Raw genomic sequence first — 26,457 nt, forward strand, 5'->3', positions numbered from 1 at the left:
GGCAGAAATGTAGTTGCCATTTGCTGTTTCTACACGAACACGGACCACATTGGTGTCAGTGACGTCACCACCACACCACAACAAGGATAACAGAAAAGTCGACACGGAAGCGTTAGTAGGTTTTACTGTTGCTCACAGCAGCAGAGCGAAAAGAAGATTTACACACCGAGCCGGAACCGAACTGAGTCCACACAACAGCCCGAGGAGCCATGAAGTGACTGCATGAGCGCAGACACGACAGTAAGAGCGGCAGCATCACTTTCTGACGGCATCGCTGTTGTTTTGAAGCTACAAAAGGCGACTAGGCATGTTATGGTGTCATATTCAACAAACAAAAAAACAAGTTACGCCGACAAAATAGTTGCAGGCAGAAAGTCTTGCATTTGTGTCTCATCCTTCTTCAACAACCAGCTGCAATGTAGAATTCTTTTACATTTTTTGTTGGTAGAATTTTTTTTTTGAAATGAAGTCCTGTTTTCTGTTTTCTGACAGTTGGATTTGAGTGCAACTAGTCCATCCTTTACCAAAGCTAACATCTAAAACGACGCTTCCACGACGAACATCTGACCTTTGATTTCCTCTGCTCACAGGAGAACCATGTTCAGTTTCCTTGGACTCCGTAAGGACTCAAAGAAGTCAACAGCTGACAAGGAAGTCGATGGAGGGTTCGTTATCATTGGTGAGAAACATCCACTTCTATCGAAGTGAGACTGACAGCACTTTGTTCTGCTGTTTGATTTGCTGACATATGAAACACCAGCTGGCAACTACTTCTGAAACAGTAAATAAGCAGTGAGACTCTTGAAGTGTAGTGAGCGGGTTGCTCCTGATGAAACAGAACTGTCTGTGTGTCATATTTACTAGAAGCACGGCCGTGCAAAATGGAGTTTGGCTTCTCCTTCATGTCCTGTAGCGTGTCCTGCCTTAAGAACGGGTCAGCCTGCAGCTGGTGATCTCTGAAAGATTATTAATGATGCAAAACTCATTTTACATCAGGCTTTTCATAACGTCTCTAGAATTTGAAACTAACTTCAAAAAGTGGAGTACGACGGGATGCTGACTGTTTTTCAGCTCATAATAACACAAAACTGCAAGCGAAATGTTTCCTAAATATTGTTACATCTTTCATGAGGTCTTTCACTACTGCTCTGTCATGCACCACTTCATGAAATGCTAAACTTTACAGACGTACTGTGACTTTGAAAGCAATATTAGAAGAGGAAGGCTGGATCCCTGTTATTCTCCTGATTTCATGATTATCACACTGTGACACAATCGAAATAGATTTCACAAAATCCTCACTTTGGTTTGAAACTCCACTTCTCTTTTTTTGGGAAGCAGCTCCAAAACTGGTCGCTCCTCCAGCACTCTGTCACTGATTATGGACGGTGATGTAGTTGGAGGCAAAGAAGAAACACAAGTTCACTGAGCTGTGTGGGTGTCCAGGGGGTGCAATAGAGGCCAATTTAAATTAAAAAAAAAAAAACACTTTAGTTGTCGTGGACAGCAGCGAGCTACGTCTCCAACCGTGAACATGTCAAGCACATGAGAGCAGAGGATGTTGTGGACGAGTAAACATTTCACCGTGAAGTGGAGAGAGCCTGAGGGACGATGTCCAGCGGGGACCGTCCAGAAACTGAGCTGCTGAAAACAAACAGCCACTGGTGGTGTCTCTGCTTAAACTGTCCCCTGAAATGGAACCATTGTGCTGCTGTGAGCTTCAGAGCAGGCGGTTGTTGATGGATGCGTTCACTGACGCTGACCAGGAGAGCCTGTTGGTGCGCTATGATGCATGAATGTTGTACTGCTCTCTCCTGACGGTAAACTGAAACAAACAACGAACGCCAACAGAGCTGAGAGGCCGAAGCAACACGGAGTCAGTGTTGTTTTCACCTAAAGCTGTTTAGGTGGAGATACAAGTTAATATTGGATGCGTTTTTTTGTTGTTGAACATGTTGTGTTGTTTGTGTTTACGCCAGCTGCTAACGCTACAGATATAGATACTTGCTGATGAAACCCCACTTTCTCTCCTGTCCTTGGCTCTCTGTCAACAATACGGTCGGCCTGCTCATCGGTTTTTATTGTTGAGTGGTGGTAAAAAGGAAGAGACTTTGCGAACAGAAGATTTGAGGGTTAGGTGTCATAAGGTTGTGCGCAGTGCATCCTGGTCCATGTAGGCACTGTCATTATGGCCGAGTCGGCAGGAAAGCTCAGCTCTCCCAGCTGCTATAACAGCACGGAGGAATTTATCGCTTCAAGTCACTACATTCACCATCAACACATCCACGTATCCACGTGGACATCCACGTAAAACGTTGTGTCTTTTCCCTTTAAAGTGACAGATATGTTTTCAATGCTCAAATTTAGTCAGCAGGCGGGCTGTTGGTCATAATACTCATAATGTAACAAGTGGGATGAGATTTATTCTTCGATTTGCCTCGTAGTAGTCGGTGTTATTCCACATGTGATGGGTGAAGACTGATCCTTATCCTGTGTCCTTCCACTTCACTATAACTGAGCTGTCTGGATTTACTACAAAAATCCACATAGATCAAGGTTCATGTTACATCAAACTTTATTTGGATTCCTCTCCAGGAGAAGTGCAGTATTGTTTGCTGGTAATGTGTGTCGTGGATTTAATTGGAGGAGCTGGTGGAGCAGAAACAGATGGTCAGGAGCTGCATGCTATTTTTGGCGGAGGAGGACAAGTGTCAGAGCCAGGCTTTCTCTCTCAGACGGAGGCAACCAGCTGAGCTCACAGATGCTCGCTGGAAACTCCCTGCTCACTGTGTAGACCTGTTGTCATAGTGAAGAGGCCTCATGATTAGTAATGACATGAGAAATAGTTCAATTTCAACATACTCTGACATGTCAGCATATACAGCTTCAAGTAATATGCTCAGTGGTTTCAGTGGAGCTGGAGGACACTGGAAAGAGTTGCAGAGTGTAACTGTCCTCAAGAAGGGAGTTTTCCTCTTCACTCTGGAGCTTCTGGTGAATTTGATCTGAACAGAGAAGTCCAAATCTGAACTGATGGTCTCTTCAAGACTAAGTAATAGAAGCATGACTCCTCACTATTTCAAACAACCAGACCAGACCAGACCAGGCCAGGCTGAGGCTGTGGAAAGCTGCAGCAGGGTGAGGCTGTTGGTCAGTCCTGCTGTGGTCATGTCCCTTATCTTATCATGTCTGTCTCTGGTTGTCCAGGCAGAAAATACTCATGTTTTGATGAAGGCTCTAAAAAGAAAAAGCATCTGTGCTGTCCACCCATATCACCAGGTGGCAAACTGAGTGATTTATCATGGTACATATGGACCTCAGAACCTTTAACTTATAACACACACTGAAGGTCTCCTATGGTTTTTTGGTAACAATCCAAAATATAATTTACAATGATCTTTATTTGTTCAGCACTTTCACTTTTGACAACACAAATAGGTTTTCAAAGTGGTTAACAATCAATTAAAGGAATTCGCATATACAGACACATAAAACAGCTGTAAAATAGTGCTGAAGTAAAGACATTAAACCAGTTACAGAATAAAGTCGATGCAAAACAGGATAACCACAAGTAGTATTTGATGTTAAAAAAGTGGGGTTTATTTATTTGTTTTGAAAAGTGTAGGTAACATTTAGTGTGCCTCAGTGTATATTTTCAATTAAATATGGGTTTATATGATTTGCATATTATCACAATCTGTTTTTATTTACATTTTATACAACCTTTTTGGAAACATGGTTGTATGCGCAAAGCTTTAAAACAAAAGCAGTTGATCAAATATGGACGTGCACGTTCTCACACACTCACCGTCATCATTTTAGGTTGGCAAATATGATCTACAACGAGAATAACGGTTGAGATGGCAGACAGCAGAGGAACATCAGATGACTGTAGATGTGATCTACGTGGCTGTAAACCGTCTTTGGGCCTTGTTGAAGCTGCAGTCCAGACACATGGAGCTGAGATCGGAGTCAGTGGTGTCAGCGTGAATGATATGCAGCTGCTCAGATCTGGGCACATAAACTTCCGCTCAGGGTTCTGCTCAGTCCCACTAGTCCTTAAACCTTCAAATCCACGAGTGTGATCAGAAAACCTCTGGTACAGCTCGGATAATCCTCCTCCTTGACCTCGTTCTAAATACTGCAAATTAATTTTGAGCGCATTATCTCTTTTGTTGTTTTGTGCGACAGTCATGCTACCTGTTGTCTGAAGCTCTGATAAAGAATTAAACTGTAAAAAGGGAAACAGGTGAGATGTGAAGTTTGTTACTGAGCAGTTGTGGTCAATTACGTTTTTATTGTGTTATGAGATTAGGAGGAAGTTAAATCCCAGCAATAGATCACAACATAGTGTTTGCATGGTGAAGTCCTTTATATTACAAGTTACTCAGTTTACATTGGTCACTATAATGCTTCACATTTCAGACACACTGCAAGCAGCTCTTAGTTTCTATTTAATTATGTACAGAAGATCAACTTTACAGTGTAAAAGCAGCTCTTTAGATGTCTGAGGAGTTTGATAACTGAACTCATCTGAACTTGGTTGACTGTTGTTGCTGATGATGCTCATTCAAAACCGGATGTACAGACATGGAGTGCCACAGGGATCTATCCTCGGTACTGTGGTGCTATAAGATTACATGATTCTGTACCAACATTAGAATAATACAGCCATCAAAAACGTATGTGGAATTTAGAGGGGAATTCTGATTAATCATAATCTGGCGTTTGTCTTTTAATGTGACTATTGTAGGTTTATAGGTTATAACTTTGTACCATCCACCTCCGTTTTAGAGCTCGGGGGCAATGAGGCATAAAACAGCATGCAAACTGCATGTATGAGGATGACTGGAGCGAGCTGCCTGCAGCCCTCCAAACAACAGTAGTTTTAAATTCTGCCCATAAATACAGACATTAGACACCCGAATGGCTATTTTTCTAACTGCAGTAAAGATTTCAATTTTGAAAACATGACTGAAAAACAAACATTTCCCAGGTATTACATAGTCTTCATTATTCCACAGTAAAACTCGCCAAAATATAACCCAATGTAAACTCCAGATGTGACAGCTCCCTGCTACTCTTACGCAAGTGTTCCAGCTCTGATCCGAGCTGTCTCACTACTGGAAATCTATTTTCCAAACTCGGATGTTTTTGAGCTTTCAATTGAGCCCAATCCTTTGAGGCTTGTCCTGTTAGAGCACTGGACTACACAGTTACAACCTTTGTAATGTTACCAGCACGCAGGTTGATTCTCCTGAACTGTAAACCCGGAGATTTCTCTTATATTGCGTGGTTAAGAGATGTCATCGGCACCTATAACTAGAGAAACTAAGATTTATACTCTGTTACTCTTCTGATCAATTTGAGATCTCTTCCTGGCATGTGGTGAATCTAAAGGTTTAAATGTCCTCTGAAGTGACTTTAGACCTCCAGTCATCGTCATTTTCTTCGGACACACCGACTCAATCCATCTTTTTTATACTGAACTCTTTTTCTTTAGCTTTATTTTATCTTAGTTATTTTTAAGGTTGTTAAAACACAAAGTGTATGTATTACTTTTGTATTGTACTCATCTGTAAAATGTAAAACCAATAAACATAAAAAATAAATAAAAGCAAACCTAACTTGTCATCACTCCAGGCGTTAGACCCTGTTGATCATAGTGCTTTATGCGAAATGACACATTTCATCATTGTACTCTGTGCAGCAAGGAAATGAATAAAATCAGATTTGATTCATTTTTAAAGCTCTAATATTCCAGTCTCCAAACGACCTCAGGACCCTGAACATTAAAATGTTGTAACTACAGAACGGATCTGGACCTTCAATCTTTTGTTTGTACTCGCAAAACTTGTCAGAACTGGTTTAGAATGAGAAACAAGTTGCCCTCAAACTGGAGTCCTTTATACCTGCTGTAGGTAAAACTTTAGTAATTGATTTATTTGTGAGTCTTATATTTGTTGTTGTTGGTGTGTCCAGTTGTGTTAGTTGTTTGCTTGCCTGACTCTGATGGTTCCTGTTCTCTTGATGAAGAGATCACAATCTCAGTGAGACCACATGATTAAAAAGGTTTAATAATAATAATAACAAGCCTTCTCTCTTCAGTATATGTTTGAGTAAATTGTCTGCTATCTGTCTTATGTGATGTGCAGGAGAGACGGTTGAAGAACAGACGAGGAAGATGCAGACCATGAACATCGCACAGCACTCGACAAATGTCGTCGTGCAGCCTTCAAAGGTGAGTTTGTTCAGGTTTTCACTTCACAATACAAAGTTGATCTTTCAGCCTGAGACTCAGCGTTGTGAAACACGTTCATCAGAGCTGTAAGAGGGAGGGAGCTCTTTGTTGTCATGAGATGCCGCAGCCTCGGTTTCCTGTTTTGATTCTCTTTGAGTGTTTTAGCTTCGAGGCCGGTAGCTGATCATCCTAGCTACATTCAAATGGATTTCATTTGAATGCAACTTTCCAAACTCCCACATGAAGTAAACACAGTCAGAATAAAGGAAGGTGAAGTTTGACAGTAAACGATTTTCTGTGGTGCAGCTCTCCACCACAGTCTGCTGAGCTGTATGGTTGGGATGCTGCACAGTCAGCAGGAGTTATTACAGCTACTGTTTCCTCATCTTTCTGAGAATCATCTTTGGGTTTCAATGTATCAACAGTTTGGTAGATCTTTTTTTACACCACGCACCATGCTGTTGTCCATCATCTTCAGCAGCATTGAACTGGAGATCCTGCGGTAGAAGGCAGCACGTCGTACCTGCAGTTTGTTCAGTGTCCACAAACTGCAGCTCTCTTTTCTTAGATGCAACTTTCTGCTGCGTGTTTGGTTGCGTTGCTCTTCATGCTGTCTTCACCATGAACCTGCTGTTGGGAGATGTTGTTCAGACCAGTTGGAAATGTTTCCTGACACTTCTGAAGCTCAACTTCTACTGTTCTGCTGTGACATCATCAGGTTCGCCTCTGTGACATCATCAGGTTCTCTTCTGTGACATCATCAGTTTCTTCTCTGTGACATCATCAGATTCTTCTCTGTGACATCATCAGATTCTTCTCTGTGACATCATCAGATTCTTCTGTGACATCATCAGGTTCTCTTCCTTTAATCTCAGATCAACATTCTACTACAGAATGTTTCAGAGCAGCTCTTTACAGTTCCAGAGTTTCTTCAATAAGAATTGATTGTGTTCACTTCACTGTGGATTGCAATGTGTTTGAAATTGTGGTAACCATGGAGACTTACAACCCGTCCTGCTCACATTCACACCTACAGACAGTTTAGAGTAAATGAGGGCCATCTATGAGTATATAAGTTCAACTGGATTTAATACAAACATCTGGAACACTTTCACTCTTCATAAACTTTTCATTTACAATCAACCTCATTTTGGTAAATTTTTGATAAAATGATAAATTTATAAAATTATGTATAATCTATCAGTTTCATCAGTAGCTAGAGCCAATCAAAATGTGGGACATGATCTCAATATTTGGGACAAGACAAATAAATGCTGTGCAGTCCACACAAAGTGGGACACCTGTGTGTGTGTGTGTGTGTGTGTGTGTGTGTGTGTGTGTGTGTGTGTGTGTGTGTGTGTGTGTGTGTGTGTGTGTGTGTGTGTGTGTGTGTGTGTGTGTGTGTGTGTGTGTGTGTGTGTGTGTGTGTGTGTGTGTGTGTGTGTGTTTATGGTCCATGTGGCATCCTGGAGCCCTCACATGTCAAACAGACAGTTTCGTTTCATCCCTCAGTTTAAATCACATGGTGCAACAGGAAGCTTTGAGATGCAATGACATCAACATGAAAATCGTCCTCCAAGCCTCCGTGTGCACCACCAAAACAAAAAACAAATTGGGGAACAGTTTCCTCCTTTCTGCTGATCAAACCAAACTAAACACAGTGATGTTCTCTTCTCTTCAGTGGCTTTTAGCGTTTTAAGTCAAATGCAGTTTAAGCATGCAGTTTGTTTTGCTTGAGTTCCACTGAAAGCTTGATGGTGATTGTAGATGAACACACACTGCCTCTGTAGTTCATCTCGGGTCTATAGAGGCTCTTTTGGCCTCTTATTTCTCATTGTTTTACTTTTACAGCTCACAAACAGAGCTGCTGTCGACCTCATTAAACCTTATTCAACCTCACTAGACCTCACTCGACCTCATTCCGCCTCATTCCGCCTCATTTAACCTCATTCCGCCTCATTCAACCTCATTCAGCCTCATTCCTCATTCAGTTCTACTTTCAGCTCATTATTAGATTCTATAGACGTTTCTCAGAATGTAAATAAACCCCGTCACCGTGGTAACCACACCCTCCATCTAGTTCTGTCGTATGGCATGGAAACTGAAAATGTAATTGTATTTCCTCAAAACCCTGTTTTGTCGGACCACTTCTTATTAACATCTGAAGTTACAATAATGGACGACACAGCATGTGGGAATAAATCCCACTACAGTAGATGTCTGTCAGATGATGCCGTGGCCAAGTTTAAGGAAGCAGTTACATGTTTATCCTCTTCGATGTCGTGTGTTAAAGCAGTGGAAGACATCTACGTTGATCTTAGTCCCACACAAGTGGATCATCTGGTAGAAAACACTGCAGTATCTCTGTTACAACTCCAGATGATGTCGCCCCTCTGAAGAAGAGAGTCATGAACCAGAGGAAGTTGTCTCCATGGTACAACTCAGAACTACGCTCTGCTAGGCAGCGACTAGAAAGATGGAAAGGAAATGGAGTTCCACTAATTTAGAAGAATTTCACCTGCCTGGAAGGATAGTCTAATATTACATAAGAAAGCTCTTCGTAAGGCCAGAACTTTATATTATTCATCATTAATAGAGGACAACAAGAACAACCCCAGGTTTCTTTTCATCACTGTAACAGGCTGACAAAGAGTCCCAGTTCTGTTGAGCCCTCTATTCCTTCAGCTCTCAGCAGTAATGACTTCATTAACTTCTTCACTAATAAAATTCTCACTATTAGGGAGCGAATCGGGCAGACCCTTCCTGACACCATCACTGATGTGATGTTAAGCACAGCAGCCCTGGAAGCAACTGTAGGACCAGATGTAAACTTGGAAAATTCCTCTCCTGTTGAGCTCTGTGAGTTAACTAGAATGATTTCTTCACCTGGATCCTCTAGCTGTCTGTTAGATCTCATCCCAATTAAGCTTTTTAAGGAAGTCTTCCCTTTAATTAATATTTCCATATTAGATCAGATCAACCTATCTATTGAAACCGGCTATGTACCGCAGGCTTTTAAAGTGGCTGTAATTAAACCTTTACTTAAAAGCCGACTCTTGATCAGCTGTTTTAGGAAACTACAGACCAATTTCCAACCTGACGTTTATTTTTAAAATCCTTGAAAAAGTTGTTGCAAATCAACTGTTTGATCATTTACAAAGGAATGATCTGTTTGAAGATTTTCAGTCTTTAGAGTTCATCATAGCACAGAAACAGCTCTGGTGAAAGTTACTAACGACCTTTTATTAGCCTCAGATAATGGACTCGTCTCTGTACTTGTTCTTCTGGACCTCAGTGCTGCTTTTGATACGATTGATCATACGATCTTATTACAGAGATTAGAAGACGTTACGAGGATCAAAGGAACTGCATCAGACTGGTTCAAATCCTACTTATCAGATAGATTCCAGTTTGTCCATGTCAACAATGAATCTTCCAGACAAACAAGAGTTAGTTATGGAGTTCCACAAGGCTCAGTGTTAGGCCCAATACTTTTTACTTTGTACATGCTTCCATTAGGAGATGTCATCAGGAAGCACTGCATCAACTTCCATTGTTATGCAGATGACACTCAGCTATATCTTTCTATAAAACCACATGAAACTAATCAGTTAGTAAAACTTGAAGCCTGTCTAAAAGACATAAAGGCCTGGATGACCAAAAACTTCCTGCTTCTAAATTCAGACAAAACAGAAGTTCTTGTACTTGGTCCTAAACACCTCAGAAACTCTTTCTGTAATCACTTAGTTACTCTAGATGATGTTGTCTTGGCCTCCAGCAAAACTGTGAGGAACCTTGGAGTCATCTTTGATGAGGATTTGTCCTTCAGCCACCATATAAAGCAAATCTCCAGAACTGCCTTCTTTCATCTACGTAATAATAAAATCAGGAAAATCCTTCCTCAGCGTGATGCAGAAAAACTCATTCATGCGTTTGTTACTTCTAGACTAGATTATTGTAATTCCTTGTTGTTAGGATGTCCAAATTACTCATTAAAAACCTGCAGCTGATCCAAAATGCTGCAGCAAGAGTACTGATGGGTTTTAACAAGAGAGATCATATTTCTCCACTTTTAGCTTCTCTTCACTGGCTTCCTGTTAAATCAAGAATAGAATTTAAAATTCTCCTGATGACTTACAAAGCCCTACATGACCAGGGTCCATCATATCTCAGGATTGGCTCAGGAAGACCTGAACCAACCCTTAGTTATGCTGTTATAGGCCGACGCTGCTGGGGGACCTTGTTACATGCTGAGCTTCTTTTCTTTCCTCCTACTCTTTAACTGACTCATACCTCACCATCTTTTTCTCTCCCATAGCTTTTTCTTATTGTCTGTTGTCTCCATTCAGTTCCCTCGCTCGCGTAGTTTCTGTTCTTTCTTTTCCAGATGTCCCGTCATGGAGCTGCATGTCTCTGCTCTGCGCTTGTTGTCTCCACCAACAGTTCTTCTCTTGTATCTCTATGCTGTCCTTTTCTCTCTCTGCTCTCCTCTCACTCCAACCGGTCGAGGCAGATGTTCTCCACCTCTGAGTCTGGTTCTGTTGGAGGTTTCTTCCTGTTCAGAGGGAGTTTTTCTTCCCTCTGTTGGAGGTTTTTCTCCCTTAAAGAGGAGGTTTTTTTCCCCTCCTAGTTCATGTGGGAATTGTTGAATTGTTGGGTTTCTCTGTAATATTGTAAAGTCTTGCTGTAAGGACTTTAATGTGTTAAGTGCCATGAAATAACCTATGTTGTGATTTGGCGCTATATAAATAAAATTGAATTGAATTGAATTCAGCCTCATTCAACCTTATTCCACCTCATTCAACCACATTCCGCCTCATTCCACCTCATTCAACCTCATTCAACCTCATTCAGCCTCATTCCACCTCATTCAGCCTCATTCAACCTCATTCCGCCTCATTCCGCCTCATTCAGCCTCATTCCACCTCATTCCACCTCATTCAGCCTCATTCAGCCTCATTCAGCCTCATTCCACCTCATTCAGCCTCATTCCACCTCATTCAGCCTCATTCAGCCTCATTCAACCACATTCCACCTCATTCAGCCTCATTCAGCCTCATTCAGCCTCATTCCACCTCATTCAGCCTCATTCAGCCTCATTCAGCCTCATTCAGCCTCATTCCACCTCATTCAGCCTCATTCCACCTCATTCAACCACATTCACCCTCATTCCGCCTCATTCAGCCTCATTCCGCCTCATTCCACCTCATTCAGCCTCATTCCACCTCATTCAGCCTCATTCCGCCTCATTCAGCCTCATTCCACCTCATTCAGCCTCATTCACCCTCATTCCACCTCATTCAGCCTCATTCCACCTCATTCATCCTCATTCCGCCTCATTCAACCTCATTCAGCCTCATTCCACCTCATTCAGCCTCATTCCACCTCATTCAGCCTCATTCAGCCTCATTCCACCTCATTCAGCCTCATTCAGCCTCATTCCACCTCATTCAACCACATTCACCCTCATTCAGCCTCATTCCACCTCATTCCACCTCATTCCACCACATTCCACCTCATTCCACCACATTCCACCACATTCACCCTCATTCAGCCTCATTCCACCTCATCTCGCCTCATTCCACCTCATTCCACCACATTCCACCTCATTCCACCTCATTCCACCACATTCCACCTCATTCCACCACATTCCACCACATTCCACCTCATTCCACCTCATTCCACCACATTCACCCTCATTCAGCCTCATTCCACCTCATCTCGCCTCATTCCACCTCATTCCACCACATTCCACCTCATTCCACCTCATTCCACCACATTCCACCTCATTCAACCACATTCACCCTCATTCAGCCTCATTCCACCTCATCTCGCCTCATTCCACCTCATTCCACCTCATTCCACCACATTCCACCTCATCTCACCTCATTCCACCTCATTCCACCACATTCCACCTCATTCCACCTCATTCCACCACATTCCACCTCATTCCACCTCATCTCGCCTCATTGCGCTGTGTTTTTGTTTTGTTTTTTTCCACATGAAAAACATCCCTAGTTCAGTCAGCAACAGCTCAACAACTGTACCTTTGGCTCTGGGGATGAAAGCCATTTAAAATGATAAATGATAAAAATCAAATGAGAATGATGAGTAGTACCCACAATTTCCAACTCTGGCTATTTACAGGGAAATTTCACTCCCTTTATATTTAAACTCTTATCTCGGTCATTACAAGGCCACCCATACATGCTGTATCTTTTCTTTTAAGAACACTTTAGGTTATACACATCCTCTATCATTAGATTCAACAATAATTTTTAGTCTATATCAAGGGAAAAAAAATATTGTCATTTGAAATGATGTCATAATATGTCATAATTCCTTTTTGGAAAATGTCAGTGGAGTTTGATTTAATGTCAGTGTCCACTGACACTGTCAAAAATTGAATTTCTATTCAGATTGTTAAGTCACATCTCACCAACCAGCACACTACTGTTCATGAGGACCAGAGCAGCTGAGTGCAAACAGACATGTGGCTAACACATTTTGTGAGCTAACACAAAATTTATTACAAGGGAACGCAAAAGTAATGCTCAAACTAATCCTTGCCGGGACCCTGTTGGGCTCCGTAAGGATTCAGCATAACACTGTCTTGTGGAAGTGAGTGGTGGTCAGTGTGTTGACTGCAGCCACCAGGTGCACAACATTATCACATCACATTTCACACACATTTAATAGTCCCAGTTATTCAGCTGGTAGGCGACATTACGTTTGTAACAACAAATTACGGGAGGTTTTCATCTTTACGCACACTCTGCTCCTAAAGGTTTTCCAACTCACACAAGTCTGTTTTAATCACATATGCGAGTGAATTACTGGCACTGTGGATCCCTGACTTCAGCTCACAAACATGGGAAGTGATGAACAGTCTTTGTGTGTTCACTGCCACAGTCATTCCCAGATTTGTATTTTTGTTGTGTGCTTTGGTTGTGCCTGCCTCCCTGCTCCACCCTCCCTGTTTTTTAATTGCACAGGAACAACTATTTCCTGTTACAACATCTCTGCATTTAGTCTCACATTTGTCTTTAATTACAAGTCAAAGTGCAAAACAACGTCTCAAATCTGCTGCTGGATCCGTTTCACATCCTGCATGGCTCAGGAGGCAGAACAGGAACAGACTGAGTGAAAAGAAAGACCTCCTCCACATGAGACACACTCATGAAACAACCACAAGCTCTATGAAAAACATGTCGACAAACATTCCTGTCTTTTCCCACAAACCAACGAGTTTTGCCAAGACGTTTTTGCGTTTATGTCCACCTTCACTGTTCAAGCATCTCCTCCCCCTGAAGTCTCTGCTGCTGTGTTTGAGGGAATGCTGTGTGTCTGTTCAGCTAACAGTTGTCACTAATGACTAATGGTGGCGACCACACCTGCAGAACTTCCTTCCTTCCTCACTTACAGAAGTGAAGGCTGGTGTCACAAGATACACAGGTTGGGATTTTCATATTTGAGCTATCTGAATATGTAAATCTCTGATGCCACTCTTACAAACTGCCACAACACACACACACACACACACACACACACACACACACACACACACACACACACACACACACACACACACACACACACACACACACACACACACACACACACACACCACTGTCACCCTCTGTGCTTTAAACAGCACTGACCATGTAAAACCTTTTAACCTCTTCAATTAATTCAGGAAGGCTTCTAGAGCATCCAATTCCACAATGATATCCTAATGGATGTTGTTTTTGTTTGATTTTACAATCAAAATATGAATGTTGTTTAGTCAGCTATGGAAGTGAAACTGTTTCACATGTTGAGCGTCCAAGTCGCTGCACTGGTCATAGGAACACTGCTCTCTAAGGGATGGAACTTGTTCTATTCCTGCACAGTTTGTGAGACTACAAACAGAAACTCTGTACATGTTTGGCATTCATTGGGATCAACACGAGACCAGAGATTACTGTGCCTCTAAAAACTCAATTGGCAACACCTTCTGATTTAATTCAATTTAATTCAATTTTATTTATATAGCGCCAAATCACAACATGGGTCATGGCACTTAACACATTAAAGTCCTTCCAGCAAGACTTTACAACATTATACAGAGAAACCCAACAATTCAACAATTTCCACATAAACTAGGAGGGAAAAAACTCCTCTTTAAGGGAGAAAAACCTCCAACAGAGGGAAGAAAAGAAAAACTCCCTCTGAACAGGAAGAAACCTCCGACAGAACCAGGATCAGAGGTGGAGAACATCTGCCTCGACCGGTTGGGGTGAGAGGAGAGCAGAGAGAGAAAAGGACAGAATAGAGATACAGTGCATCCGGAAAGTATTCACAGCGCTTCACTTTTTCCACATTTTGTTATGTTTCAGCCTTATTTCAAAATTAATTAAATTCATTTTTTTCCTCAAAATTCCACACATAATACCCCATAATCATAAAGTGAAGAAAGTTTGTTTAAATTTTTGCAAATCTATTAAAAATAAAGAACGAAAATACAGTGAACCCTCGTTTATCGCGGGGGTTACGTTCCAAATAGAGACCGTGATAGGTGAAATCCGTGAAGTAGTAACCTTTTTTTTTTTTACAATTATTATACAATGAAATACTCCATAATACATTGAAACCAAAGAACAAAACCTTTTTACAGGCCCAAGCATTTGTTTAACAAATAAAAGTACTGCATAAATGTTTTTTTTACAAATAACTACTGTACTGTAAAATAATAATTTTAATCATCAATACGAACTGAAGGCTTCAAATTGCTGAGATCGGCACCGCCCCACTGCGACCCGAGTCATTGGATTAGAACGGGAGGAAATGAAAAATGATTATGAAAACAAATACAAAGTACAGTAGGACAAATAGTGACTCGTGTATTTCACTGCTCTTCTGACTGAGCTGCTGCATCCTGACTCCGCTCTGCAGCGGTTCTTTCTTCTAAAGCCGGCGGTGCAGGTGTGGTTTTTCGAGAGAAGAACATAGTTATCGGTAGTTGTTGTCGCTCTTTTTTCTTCTGGGCAAAAAGATTCTTATAAACCGACATGCCACCATCGATTATTTTTAATTTGGCAAGCTGTTTTACGTACGTGTACATATTAAACCGCAACGTTATTGACAAACAGGTAGAGAAGAAGCGGAGAGACTGTTCAGCCAATCAGAATGCAGAACACAATGCACGATGCAAATCCGTGAAGCAGCGAGACCGTGAAAGGTGAACCGCGTTATAGCGAGGGGTCACTGTATAACACGTACATAAGTATTCACAGTCTTTGCTCAATACTTTGTTGAAGCACCTTTGGCAGAAATTACAGCCTCAAGTCTTTTTGAGTATGCTACAAGCTTCACCAACATGCTTTCAGGTCTTGACAGCATTAAAGTTTTGTTTTTCCCAAACTGCAAAAATTAGGGATAACGTGTACGTAAGTGTCGTACTGTAAACAAATTAAATCTAAAACATGACTCCGCCCACATCTCACCACCCAGTAACCTGTTCATAATAAACATAAAAAGTAGATTTTCGTAGTTCTAAAAACTGTTGGAGCAAATCCCGCCATTTTTTTGTGTTCCAAAAAGATCTTTAGTAACGTAAGCGTGCAGTGATGGATTCACTGCTTTACCATGTCAGACAGCTCGTTCTCACAGGGAGAACTGGAGACATAACACATTGCTGTTTTCAAAGCTGCCGACTCCCTTGTCAAAAACAGGGTTTCATCTCACTGAACTCAGGAGTTGCCATCGGTTCGTTAGTTTGTGTTATTGTGTGACTTCGGTTTTAGTTTGTTCAAACACCACGCAGGTACAGTACAAATTACTGGATCCGATTTGTTCTCAAGCATCACATCACCAAACTGACATCCATATTGGTGCAATACATGGATGGAACCTTTGTGTGTGTCCTGACTGAAGTGTTCACTGAGAACAAAGATGTTGATCTGACAAAGTGAAAAAACTCAGTCTGTACGTATACTAAACTTTAGATATCGGATGTTCTGCTGATGAACTCCCACAGCACAAGTCAATTAAGGTTCTTCTCTCAGCTGCTAAAAATTAAAACAAATTGTTGGAAGCATTTCATCAACTCCAGGAAGATTTATTACAAAGAGTATGAAAAATATTATGTAGAATAATGCAGAATTTTATATTGAAGTTACTATCCAAAGTTACAATTGAACATCAGCTTGTCCACATATCTTTTCTGTTAGTGCAGACCCGTTCCTCTCGTCTGACAAAACAAAAATTAAACTTTGGGACTGAACTCCAAGACTATGTCTACTAAACGGCAGGTACTTCTTGTACCATCAGCATGGTGAAGCACGGTGGTGGCAGCATCATGCTTCCCAGCAGCAGGGACCAGAGTGCACTCCACCCGGGGTGGGGGCAACATTTGACTTTCAACCACCACAATGACGTGAAGCCAAGACATGAGTGGTTTCAGGACAAGTCTCTAACTGCTCGAGAGTCGTCCAGCCAGAGCCCACATTAACACTCCACAGATGTGGAGAGACCTGAGGAAGGAAGTTCACAGATACTTCACATTCAGTCTGACGAAGCGTGACGGGATCTGCCAAGAAAAATTTAGTAAACTACCCAAATCCAGGCGTGCATGACGAGAGACTTACCCAAGACGACTTGAAGCTTTAACTGCTGCCTTACTTCTACAAAGTACTGAATTAAGGGCTGAATAATGTGATTTTTAATGACTTTGCAAAAATGTCTAAACACGTTTTCACTTTGTCCAAAAAAAAAGTCGGTCTTGCTCATTTAAATTTAAATCTACAACAAGATAAACAGTGCAAACAGAGAAGGGGTGTAAATATTTTCTGAAGCAACTGTATAAAAGAATATCTCTGTCAACACTGACAATAAATATGTCTCCTTTTCCCCCCAGTCATCCTGTCCAACTCCAACTCAACCTGCTGACACACAGCTCCCTACAGCTTTACCAAACATGGGGCCCCCAGCGATGGAAGCTGCTGCCGCTCTCCCAGATCTCCTCGGGGACGTCCCCTTCACTCTGGCTCCTCATGTCCTGGTCGTGCAGGCCGGATTCCCCCTCATCCCTGATGTACTGCTGTCCCGGGACATAAACTACAACTTGGCCAACTTTCAGTACGACTTCACTTTAGAGAACTCGGTGCTTCATAATGCCTAGTCTGTTTCCATGGTAACATCATCATGAGTTCACACTGATGAGTCATGATGAGCAATCTCAGATCTGCAACATATTGGACAGGAAAATTTACGATATGAACAAATCAAACCTCATTCAAATCACAGTAATGTAAATCAGTAATTGAGAACATCCTGTCTATTATCTACTTTGAAAGCTGAGCCATTGAAATCAAATGAAATGGCATTATAGTGAATGTACAGCTGGATGGTGAACAGTTTGGACTCTCTTCCTCCAGTTGCTCCCAGTGTGAACGTAGCCGTTTACCTCCACTGCAGGTATGGCATTAGTGTCATGACTGATAAAGACATCATGACTGTCATGTGGAGGCACATGGTAGATACAGTGATGTACAGTGTGCTACGATGACACAATCTAACTTAGTTAAAGGAAAGTTCCACATTATTACAACTTGGGTCCCATTTTTGTAGCTTGGCTATCATTTTAATCCATCGTGATCACATTGCAGTCACCGAGGTAAGTGCTGCCATCTGGGAACATGGTGCTGAAAGAAAAAGTTGAATGAAGCAGTGATAACCAGTAGAAATGACTTAAGGTGACAATTTTACAGCTTATGCCTGACTGCTCAAATTCTGATACCCATCAACATGCAGGTACAGTACGCTTTAGGTCTCTGTGTTAGTCTGTCCTGACCGACCTGTTCTGGGTCCCACCAGACTGATGCTCCACGTCCCCACAGAGTGGCCCAAACTACAAAACAAGTCCCAGGTTGTACTAAACTGTAAATTCCCTAAAAGAGACTGTCTGTATTTTATTGCATGCTGTTCCTGAGTCCTCGAGCTGTCTGTTGTGTGGAAACAGTTGAGACACTAAGAAAGTACCCTGACTTCATTAGATACCACTTGAGGATGTGGAACCCAGATGATGAAGCAATAACACTAAAACAAAATCTTCAAAATCTTCAATAGAATCACTGAACAAATTCCTTTCAGAAGTTTTGAATAATCTATTTATGTAGGAGCTGCAACATTGTGTGAATGATAAAGTGAAACAGGACTTTTGTAACAAACTACAGCTCTTATTTCATAATTTGATATGATGCCATTTATATATTTGACTTTATATGTAGCACTTCATGCCACAGTCATGTTTTTGACTAACAACCAATGAAAATGACGTTTCCTCCCTGAATATGGCCTTCCCTTTGATCCAGCTTGAGGTTATTGTTTTATTTATTCGTTCTGTATTTTTTTTTCCGAGCCTTTCGTTTCATGTGTTTGACATATATTTCATAGAGTGCAGTCAAACATGCCATTAGTCATGCCTTTTCAGTTGGTGCACATTTTACTTCTGTAATCATGTTGAGTCATGACAGCATCTACTGTACTCTATATATCCCTGAGAGTTTATTACACTGCCCGTGTTTCATTAATGAATGTTTTCCTATCTTTTTTAATTGATACTGAGAGTTCACATCATGTGAAGACACCTGCCGTTGTTTAGAAGTCAGCAAAGCATCTGTTTCTCTCACTGAACAGCTCAGCTCTTCCTCCTTGTTTACCTGTTGTCTGGACTTTGATGTCTTGATTGGAATCAGTTTGTAAAGCTTCTACTTCAATAATTAACAGCAGTAGAGTCCCGTCATAGTTTACATTCTCTTATCCCCAGTTCCTTGCACTTTGCTGATTTTGTGGTTGTTGAGCTACTGTCAATGAAACTCAAACTTCCTGAGTTTCAAATTAAAAGTCTTCCAGTTGAGTTTTACTGACATTTGCTTAATTGATTCAATAAACAGCATGATAAACAACTGAAAATAATGATTGAATGAAACTAGATTTTCTGTTAACGTTCAGAGCAGCAGAGGGAAGAGGATGACTCGGCTCTGTATTACCAGTATAATTTGTGCACTTGGGAACACTTTACTTGAAGACTGACGTGACACCTGACATGAAGGAGTCCCTATGAATGTTGGCCATTAAGTGACATTAGTTCAGTTATGTCATTTTTATGACACTGAGTTGTCTTTGTTGTGATGACATTAACCTAGTAAACAGAACTTGTCATAAACATGTAACCCTGACTTGTATCACTGCAGGTGAGGTCAAAGTAGTGATTCATGACTCTGTTGGAAAATAGTGAGGGTTAGAGTTATAGAGTTACATCATCAAAACAAAGACACTGACAGGTGTCCTCTTTATGATGGTGGCATGGAAGTCACACCCCTTCAAATAAAGTGTCACAGTGCAGTTTAAATGTACAATATACTGAATTTACTGAGAAGAGCTGTTACAGTGCAGGTAGTTTACACAGGCGCTGTTAGCTACCAGCCTTTCATACAGCTCATTCATAAGGTTTTGGCCATTATTTGAAAATCAGCTTTGATGTTAGACCTTCAGGAAACTGCATAAACCAAGTTACAAACGGTTAGGCCTCCTCCTGGTAAACACTGGAACACATATAGTGATGTTCACCTTGTCTTTCATTCATATTGTTTTCTTTGACTGATGTGTGCATCCTTCCTAACAGATCACATGAATTTGGCTGCATTGACATCTTTTACAATTGTGATGTGTTATTTTCTTTTGACTTATTTTTTGAAATACAAACTTTTAAAATAAGCATTGGCCATTTGCAGAGGAAGGAACACATTTGTACTGTGTCATGAATTTACCCAGCAGTTTACCAGATGCTGTATTGGTGTCATTGATTGTTTGTACATGATCAGATTTGGATTTTGGATTCCTCAACCTCCTGTGCCTTTGACCCCCACTAAAATATTTGTATTGAACCTTTTAATTCCCTGAGTTATCTGTTGAAGTTGTTAATGTCAGGCCTTGACATTGACTGTGGATGACAATAAATAAATTTGAAAAGTGTCGTTTAACTTGTAACTCTTTGTATATATAGGAAATGTTTTATGATCTGGTATAACAACATTCAATCATTTAGGTGCTGTTCTATGATTATTGATTTGCAGGAATTATATTGACAAAGTGATAAGAAATGGAAATATATCAGGTTATACTGAAAAAACATGAAAAACTTCAGAGGAGATGTGGACTAAAGTCCAAGGCCAAAGAACATCGGTGTCTGATCGTTCCATGCATTGCTTTACGAGCGATAGTGTTTAGGATCCAAACAACATGTAAGACTTACCTATTCTGACCGGGACTTTGTTACCTGGACTGGTCAGCCTTGATGTGTGACTTGATTATTTTGGTGAGGGTACTGGTCTTGAGTTTGGAATTTGGTGTCTTGATTTAAAATCTGGATTTGTTAGTCCTGACTTAAAACTTCTTGGTCTTGACTTGGGACTTAACATGCTTTGCTGTGGATTTTTTTTTTTATGGCTCTGACCTGGAATTCGTTAGTCTTGACTTGGAGCTTTACTTTGGATGTAACCTGCCTCAACTGGAACTTGTTAGCTTTAACTAGGGACTTGTTGATCCTGGTTGCGATTAGATCTGAGATCACTTGCCTCGATGTGGAACTCATTAGCTTTGACTTGATGGTCTGGAAGTGGGATTTGTTTGCCCTGCCTAGACTGTAGTTTGTCTGAACTTGAAACTAGATTTGGGAATTGCCTTATGTCAATGTGGAACTTTTCTGTGATAATCCAGTAATTCCATCCATCCATTATTTATACCTTCTGTATCCTGAACAGGGTCACGGGGGGCTGGAGCATATCCCAGCTCACTTTGGGTGAACGCAGGTTTCACCTTGGACAGATTGCGGGTCCATCACAGGGCCAACACAGAGAGACAGGCAGAAACAAAGACCATCCATGCTCTCATTAGCACTTAAGGGTATTTTTTCCAGAATCAGCAATCAACCTGGCTTGCATGTCTTTGGACGGTGGGAGGAAGCCGGGGTACCCAGAGAGAACCCACGCAGGCACAGGGAGAAAATGCAAACTCTGCACAGAAAGGCTCCAGGCCGGGGTTCGAACCCAGAAGCCTCTTGCTGTGAGGCAACTGTGCCGTCCACTATAATACAACTGTTTAAATACACTATACTGTGTAAAATATAAATAAAAACAGAATGCAATGAGTTGCAAAATATGCAAACCCATATTTATTGCAAATACACCAAAGACAAAATAATATATGCTTATTTTAAATTTGATGGCAGCAACACTTCTTAAAAAAGTTGTGACAGGGTCATGTTCACCACTGTGCTGCATTGCCTTTACAACACTCTGTAAATGTTTGGGAACTAAAGGAGACCAGTTTCTGGAGTTTTGGAAGTGAAATGTTGTCCCATTCTCCCAGTCTTTTCTACTAGAGAGCCATGCAGATTTTAAACACGTGCAGAATGTGGTTGGACGTTGTTCTGCTGAAATAAACAAGACCTTCCCTGAAAGAGACGTTGTCTGGATGGCAGCATATGTTGCTCCAAAACCTGAATATATCATTCAGCATTAATGCTTCCATCACAGATAACCTGGAGGATGCGGCATCTATGTTTTCCAAAAAGAGTTTTCAACTTCACCTCAGTCCATCTCCAATGATCTCGGGTCCAGAGAAGGCTTAGGATATTTAATGATATTATGAACCGTACATGATGAAATCCACAACTTCTTTAACATTTTCCGTTGAGGAACATTATTCTTAATTTTTGTGCTATTTTCCCACACAGTCTTTCACAGAGTGGTGAACCTCTCCCCATCTTCACTGATGAGAGACTCTGCCTCTCTGAAATCATCTTGTTATACCCCTCATGTTACTGATCTGTTTCTCATGGTAACCTAATTTGTCGTGAGATGTTCCACCAGGGGTTGTTTTTAACCTTACACAACTTTCCCATTTTTTTTGTTGACCCTGTCCCAAATAGGATCATATTCAGATGTACAGACATCAATTTTAGCACACAACTTTCTCACACAACTTGACACGGATGTTCAATAAGAATTAAAATCCCAAATCACAGTTTGTGTATAGGCTACCAATTTACCCCATGTTTATAGGATATATGTATTTCATATAAAATCATTTCATTGTTTTTTAAATCTCTTAATGGTATTGGTCTGTCTTATTTAGCTGATTTTCTTTTATTGTTGGGATGTCAGGTCTTCTAGTACCTGCCTTTTAATTACACCCCAAACGAAAAGAAAAACCTATGGAGAGGCATATTTTAGTTTCTGTGGTCCACGCCTCTGGCAGTCTCCCTGAATATCTAAGAGCATTAGAAAGTGTTGATATCTTCAAGAGAAAACTTAAGACCTCCCTTTTTCAATTATCCATTTTTACACATTACGTGGCATTACTTCTTGGTAGATCTTTTTTTAGTTGTTTTGTCAAATATAGTTTTTACTCTATTTGAAGGTATAGATATGTATATATACTTTTAGACTTTTAAGTGAATTTGAATGATTTATTTGACATTTTATTTTTGCATATTACTTGGTTTTATTAGTTGGTCGTAGTTGGTTCATTTAACCCTGATTCTTTCCTCTGGTGTTTCCTCATTACAGATCTGTGCCAGATAGTGTTTTCCTGAGTCTGTTAATTACAATGTAGTTATTTATTGCATTGAACATGGATGTTGAGGTGAGTGTGTGTGTGTGTGTTTGTTTATTGTTTTTTTTGTTTTGTTTTTTATTGTAAAGCATTTTGTGTTTTTGTGAAGTGTTTTACAAATAAAGTATGATTGATGGGTTGATTCATAAAATAATAATTAAAAAAAGCATTATTCTGCAAGGCTAATGTTACAAGATGATATAAAGGCCACTCACTTTACACACTTGATATGTTTCCAAGGTTATGAAGTTATATCCTGTTAAAAAGCACATATTTGAACCTTATTGCCTCTGTATAGTGTCACCAACCAATAGCACAGGCTCAAATCACTTCTGGTTTACCTGCCGCCCATTTCTATTGGTTAAAGCTTCCTTACATCCAATGAACAACCCCTGACATATTCCGGAAGTAAACCAGCACCAATCAGAAGGACGTGGCAGGGCTGTGGTCCCACCCATGGCCCAACCTCTGCTGGAGTAGTTTCCAGCTGATGACTGCTGTTTTGAAGCCTGTGGTAGGACAGCAGTGGAGAGGAGGACAACAAGGACCAACTTGACTCGCGGTAGTATTGTAGAATGAGTTAGTTACTGTTTGTCAGTCCTGAGACACGGAGGAAGACACATTAATGTCATAGTTGTCGCTAAGTGTCTCAGAAATATAACGAAGTTCAGAAAATTTGGTCATTTACATATCAATGTTGGTTATGATGGATCAAGCATTGGTCTTGTGCTGAAAAACAAAAGTGTTCAGTTCGATTGTGGGCTATTCAACAGGCTATCTGTAGTTGTACAAACACTCCCAGTTAACTCCAAACAACGTGTATGAAGTGAAGGTGGCTGGTCATGTCAGCAGCAGCCAGCTCTTCCCAGCAGCGGGTTAAACACTGCGGCTCCCCCACCAGCACCACCACCGCGGTCCGGTCGCAGCCTGTACGCGCCACGGTGCTGTACCAGCTTTTCCGTGGAAATCATCACAGCCCAACCCGCTCCGCTTCCTCCTCCTCCTCCTCCTCCTCAGTAGCCGGGAGCAACACAGGACCGACGACGTCCCGTTGTTCCAGTCCCGCCAACCCGGGTGGAAGCGGCTCGGACGGCAGGCTGGTCCCCAGTCAGAGGCTTTCACCGCCGGACAGCAGGACCTCACCTGAACGCGGTCTTTGTCCGCCTGCTTCCAAAGGTAACGTGGTCCTTTAAAGAACATGACGTTGATCCGTAATGCTCGCATCACGTTCAGATAGCTTGCTGCTATGCTATGTCGCCCCTTCTCTGGTACAGCAATCGTCACGCCGAACTAGCTTAACAGATTCGGGAATTGAGTTATTTCGATGACGAATTCAGAAATACCTCATTTCAAAAAAGAGAACCGATTCTGTTTCCTCACAATTACATACTAACCTTATGTTCGGCGTGTGTATGGCCCACTGTCCGACATTAAAGGTAAATAAAACCCCCACCTAAACAATTCTTCCCACCGTTAGCCATCAAGCGCCACGTTGTGTTTTGGTGAGTCAAGCTAATGAAAACAACAGACGAAGCTACACAAAAGATTCCAGTTTTAGTCCAATGGTCGCACTTACGTTAATTCCATACAAGCCGATTTCTAAAGTGGATTGTCATTGTTCAAACAGAGACTGGGGCTTTTTGAGGTCTGTGTAACTTTTCTCAAAACGCAGTCAACCAAAAATGATGACGATGTCCACACCTAGATCCAATGTGGCGAAGCACCTCCAGCTACGGTGGAGCTGCTCATATGGGCGATGTGCTCGGCTGGTGGCTCACTTTCTATTTAGGTCATAATGCATTAGGGGACTGATGCTAAAAACATCAACAATCGCTCTATTTCCACAGCAGCTCCCGCAATCATGTTGTAATTTGAATCATATTATCCGTAATATGTTTAGCACACCACAGCTTTAGCTGTGAATATGTTTTACATGACGTGTTACAACGGTGATTTAAACAGAATAATATGATATCAGCTAATGCAGTTGTTATTCCAGTGCACTGGCATTATCCTCGCGGAGGTAAATCTGTCAGGGTGTAGTGATGGTGCAGCTACTCTGTCGAAGATAAACGGGCTCGTTGATGGACACGACACGGATGATTGGACAGATTTTCAGAAGCTGCCTGAACACCAAACACATCGTATGAATTTGGTACATTTAGGCAGTTTAGTATCGTTGAAAGGGAATTAAACACGTCGTCAGCTGGTGGGTCTGTGGCTCCTGTGGCAACACTGGGGCCTAGCAGTCACTGAGACATAAACAGCCCTCTGGGTGAGCAGGCCAGCCTCTGAAGCTGCATGCATACGCATACAAAATACTGGTTGGCAACCATAGACTAGCTCCAATGTAGACCTGTGTACACAGAAGGATGTAATGATGGTGTTTTTGCAATCCGGCTGACATCCAGCCTGTGTCGTTGTTGCTCCAGAGCTGTTGATGCTTTCTCTTCTGATTTGGATAGCACAGGCCATTACATGGTGTTGACTTCCCGTCTTTCCTTTCATAAGTATCATTACTGGTAACAGTGACGTGTCCAGGGCATTTTGATCGGGTTGGCCAAGGTGGGGCATGCACTAGACGTGGTGGCACTGAGCATGGCATGTTGGACCCCTGCCAACAAACAATAAACACACATAGATGGCGGCTTCTCATTTTGATGACCTTTGCTAAACAATGACAGTTGACACTGTGACCCAGATGGATGGATGGATGGATGAATGGATGGTTGATCTACTTCTCTATCAAACATGATGGTTATTTGAGCACAGAACACACACAATTTTGTGTCAAATTTTTGGTTGCCAAAAATAAACGTGCACATCTTCAACATGCTGTGAGAGGCCGTGTTTTCATTTTGGAGAACCGAAGTGCTCTCGCTTCTCAGCTTACCTCAGATGCAGCGAATGTTTTCCAGTAGAACTCGGTGTTGACAGTCGGACCCTGGGCGACAAATTCTCGGTGTACAATCCTGCAAATGTCAAAGAAATCCCAACTGGGAGCTCCCAGCATTTACAAACATTTTTGACACGGTTGATGCGAGTTTGTTGTGGGATATTACATGTTAGATGATAATGTTATGACTGTAGTTAATAGGGCTCCCCTCTCAATACACTCATCACAGTGCTCTGTGTTGTTCCATGTAGTGAACTGATGGTTATCAGTATGTAACTTCAGGACTATGAGTGTGTATAATTAGCTGTACTGATATGTTGGTATATGAAAAATTCATATTGTACAGGAATTAAAAACTGATACCGCCCAGTACTTCTGGAGACCAAAGAAGAGAGCTAAAAGGAGAATAAATACTGTTATTCATCAGGTCAACAATTCATGTTGAATCACAAATATTGTAGTTTAAGACCTAAAAGTATTTTTTAACGAATAGTTCTGAGCTAATTTTGATTAGTATTGTTGCTTGATTACTAATTAATTGATTACCGAGAAACACACATTTGTCCTGCACTCCAAATCGCATACCATTTCTTTTTACTTTTAGTATGTACTGCAGCTACCCTTAAAAAGTATCTACTGTTGCATGTAGTATGTGCACAAT

General features: G+C 41.3%; 2 protein-coding genes across 8 annotated transcripts in view; both read left to right on the top strand.

Annotated features, from left to right (window-relative positions):
- Window positions 1-50: 50 nt before the first annotated feature.
- On the top strand, window positions 51-20,256 carry umad1 (UBAP1-MVB12-associated (UMA) domain containing 1). The gene is made up of 4 exons (XM_069715114.1): window positions 51-240; window positions 591-679; window positions 6,156-6,241; window positions 17,139-20,256. Exons 2-4 carry the CDS (start codon window positions 598-600, stop codon window positions 17,400-17,402), a joined length of 432 nt encoding a protein of 143 aa, XP_069571215.1. The 5' UTR covers window positions 51-240; window positions 591-597; the 3' UTR covers window positions 17,403-20,256.
- A 3,192-nt stretch (window positions 20,257-23,448) lies between these two features.
- The window catches only part of glcci1a (glucocorticoid induced 1a), a 32,110-nt gene continuing 29,101 nt past the window's right edge, over window positions 23,449-26,457 (top strand). For 3 of the 7 annotated variants that reach the window (XM_069715111.1, XM_069715109.1, XM_069715112.1), the window contains exon 1: window positions 23,450-24,076. In XM_069715111.1, coding sequence (XP_069571212.1) covers window positions 23,743-24,076 — 334 coding nt within the window. In that variant the 5' untranslated portion in view covers window positions 23,450-23,742. Of the gene's footprint in view, window positions 24,077-26,457 lie in introns of all 7 variants that reach the window. The other 4 variants (XM_069715106.1, XM_069715107.1, XM_069715113.1 and 1 more) reach the window with 2 other exon arrangements.

The sequence above is a fragment of the Brachyistius frenatus genome, unplaced genomic scaffold, assembly GCF_029030835.1.
Source record: "Brachyistius frenatus isolate BFR_SWC_R1_liver_20210118 unplaced genomic scaffold, ASM2903083v1 Contig_138, whole genome shotgun sequence".
Taxonomy (NCBI): domain Eukaryota; kingdom Metazoa; phylum Chordata; class Actinopteri; family Embiotocidae; genus Brachyistius; species Brachyistius frenatus.

Coding starts and splice junctions, on each gene's coding strand:
- umad1 (XM_069715114.1), top strand. CDS start 598: ATGTTCAGTTTCCTTGGACTCCGTAAGGACTCAAAGAAGTCAACAGCT. Junction 680..6,155: donor TGGAGGGTTCGTTATCATTG/GTGAGAAACATC, acceptor TGTGATGTGCAG/GAGAGACGGTTGAAGAACAG. Junction 6,242..17,138: donor TCGTCGTGCAGCCTTCAAAG/GTGAGTTTGTTC, acceptor TTTTCCCCCCAG/TCATCCTGTCCAACTCCAAC.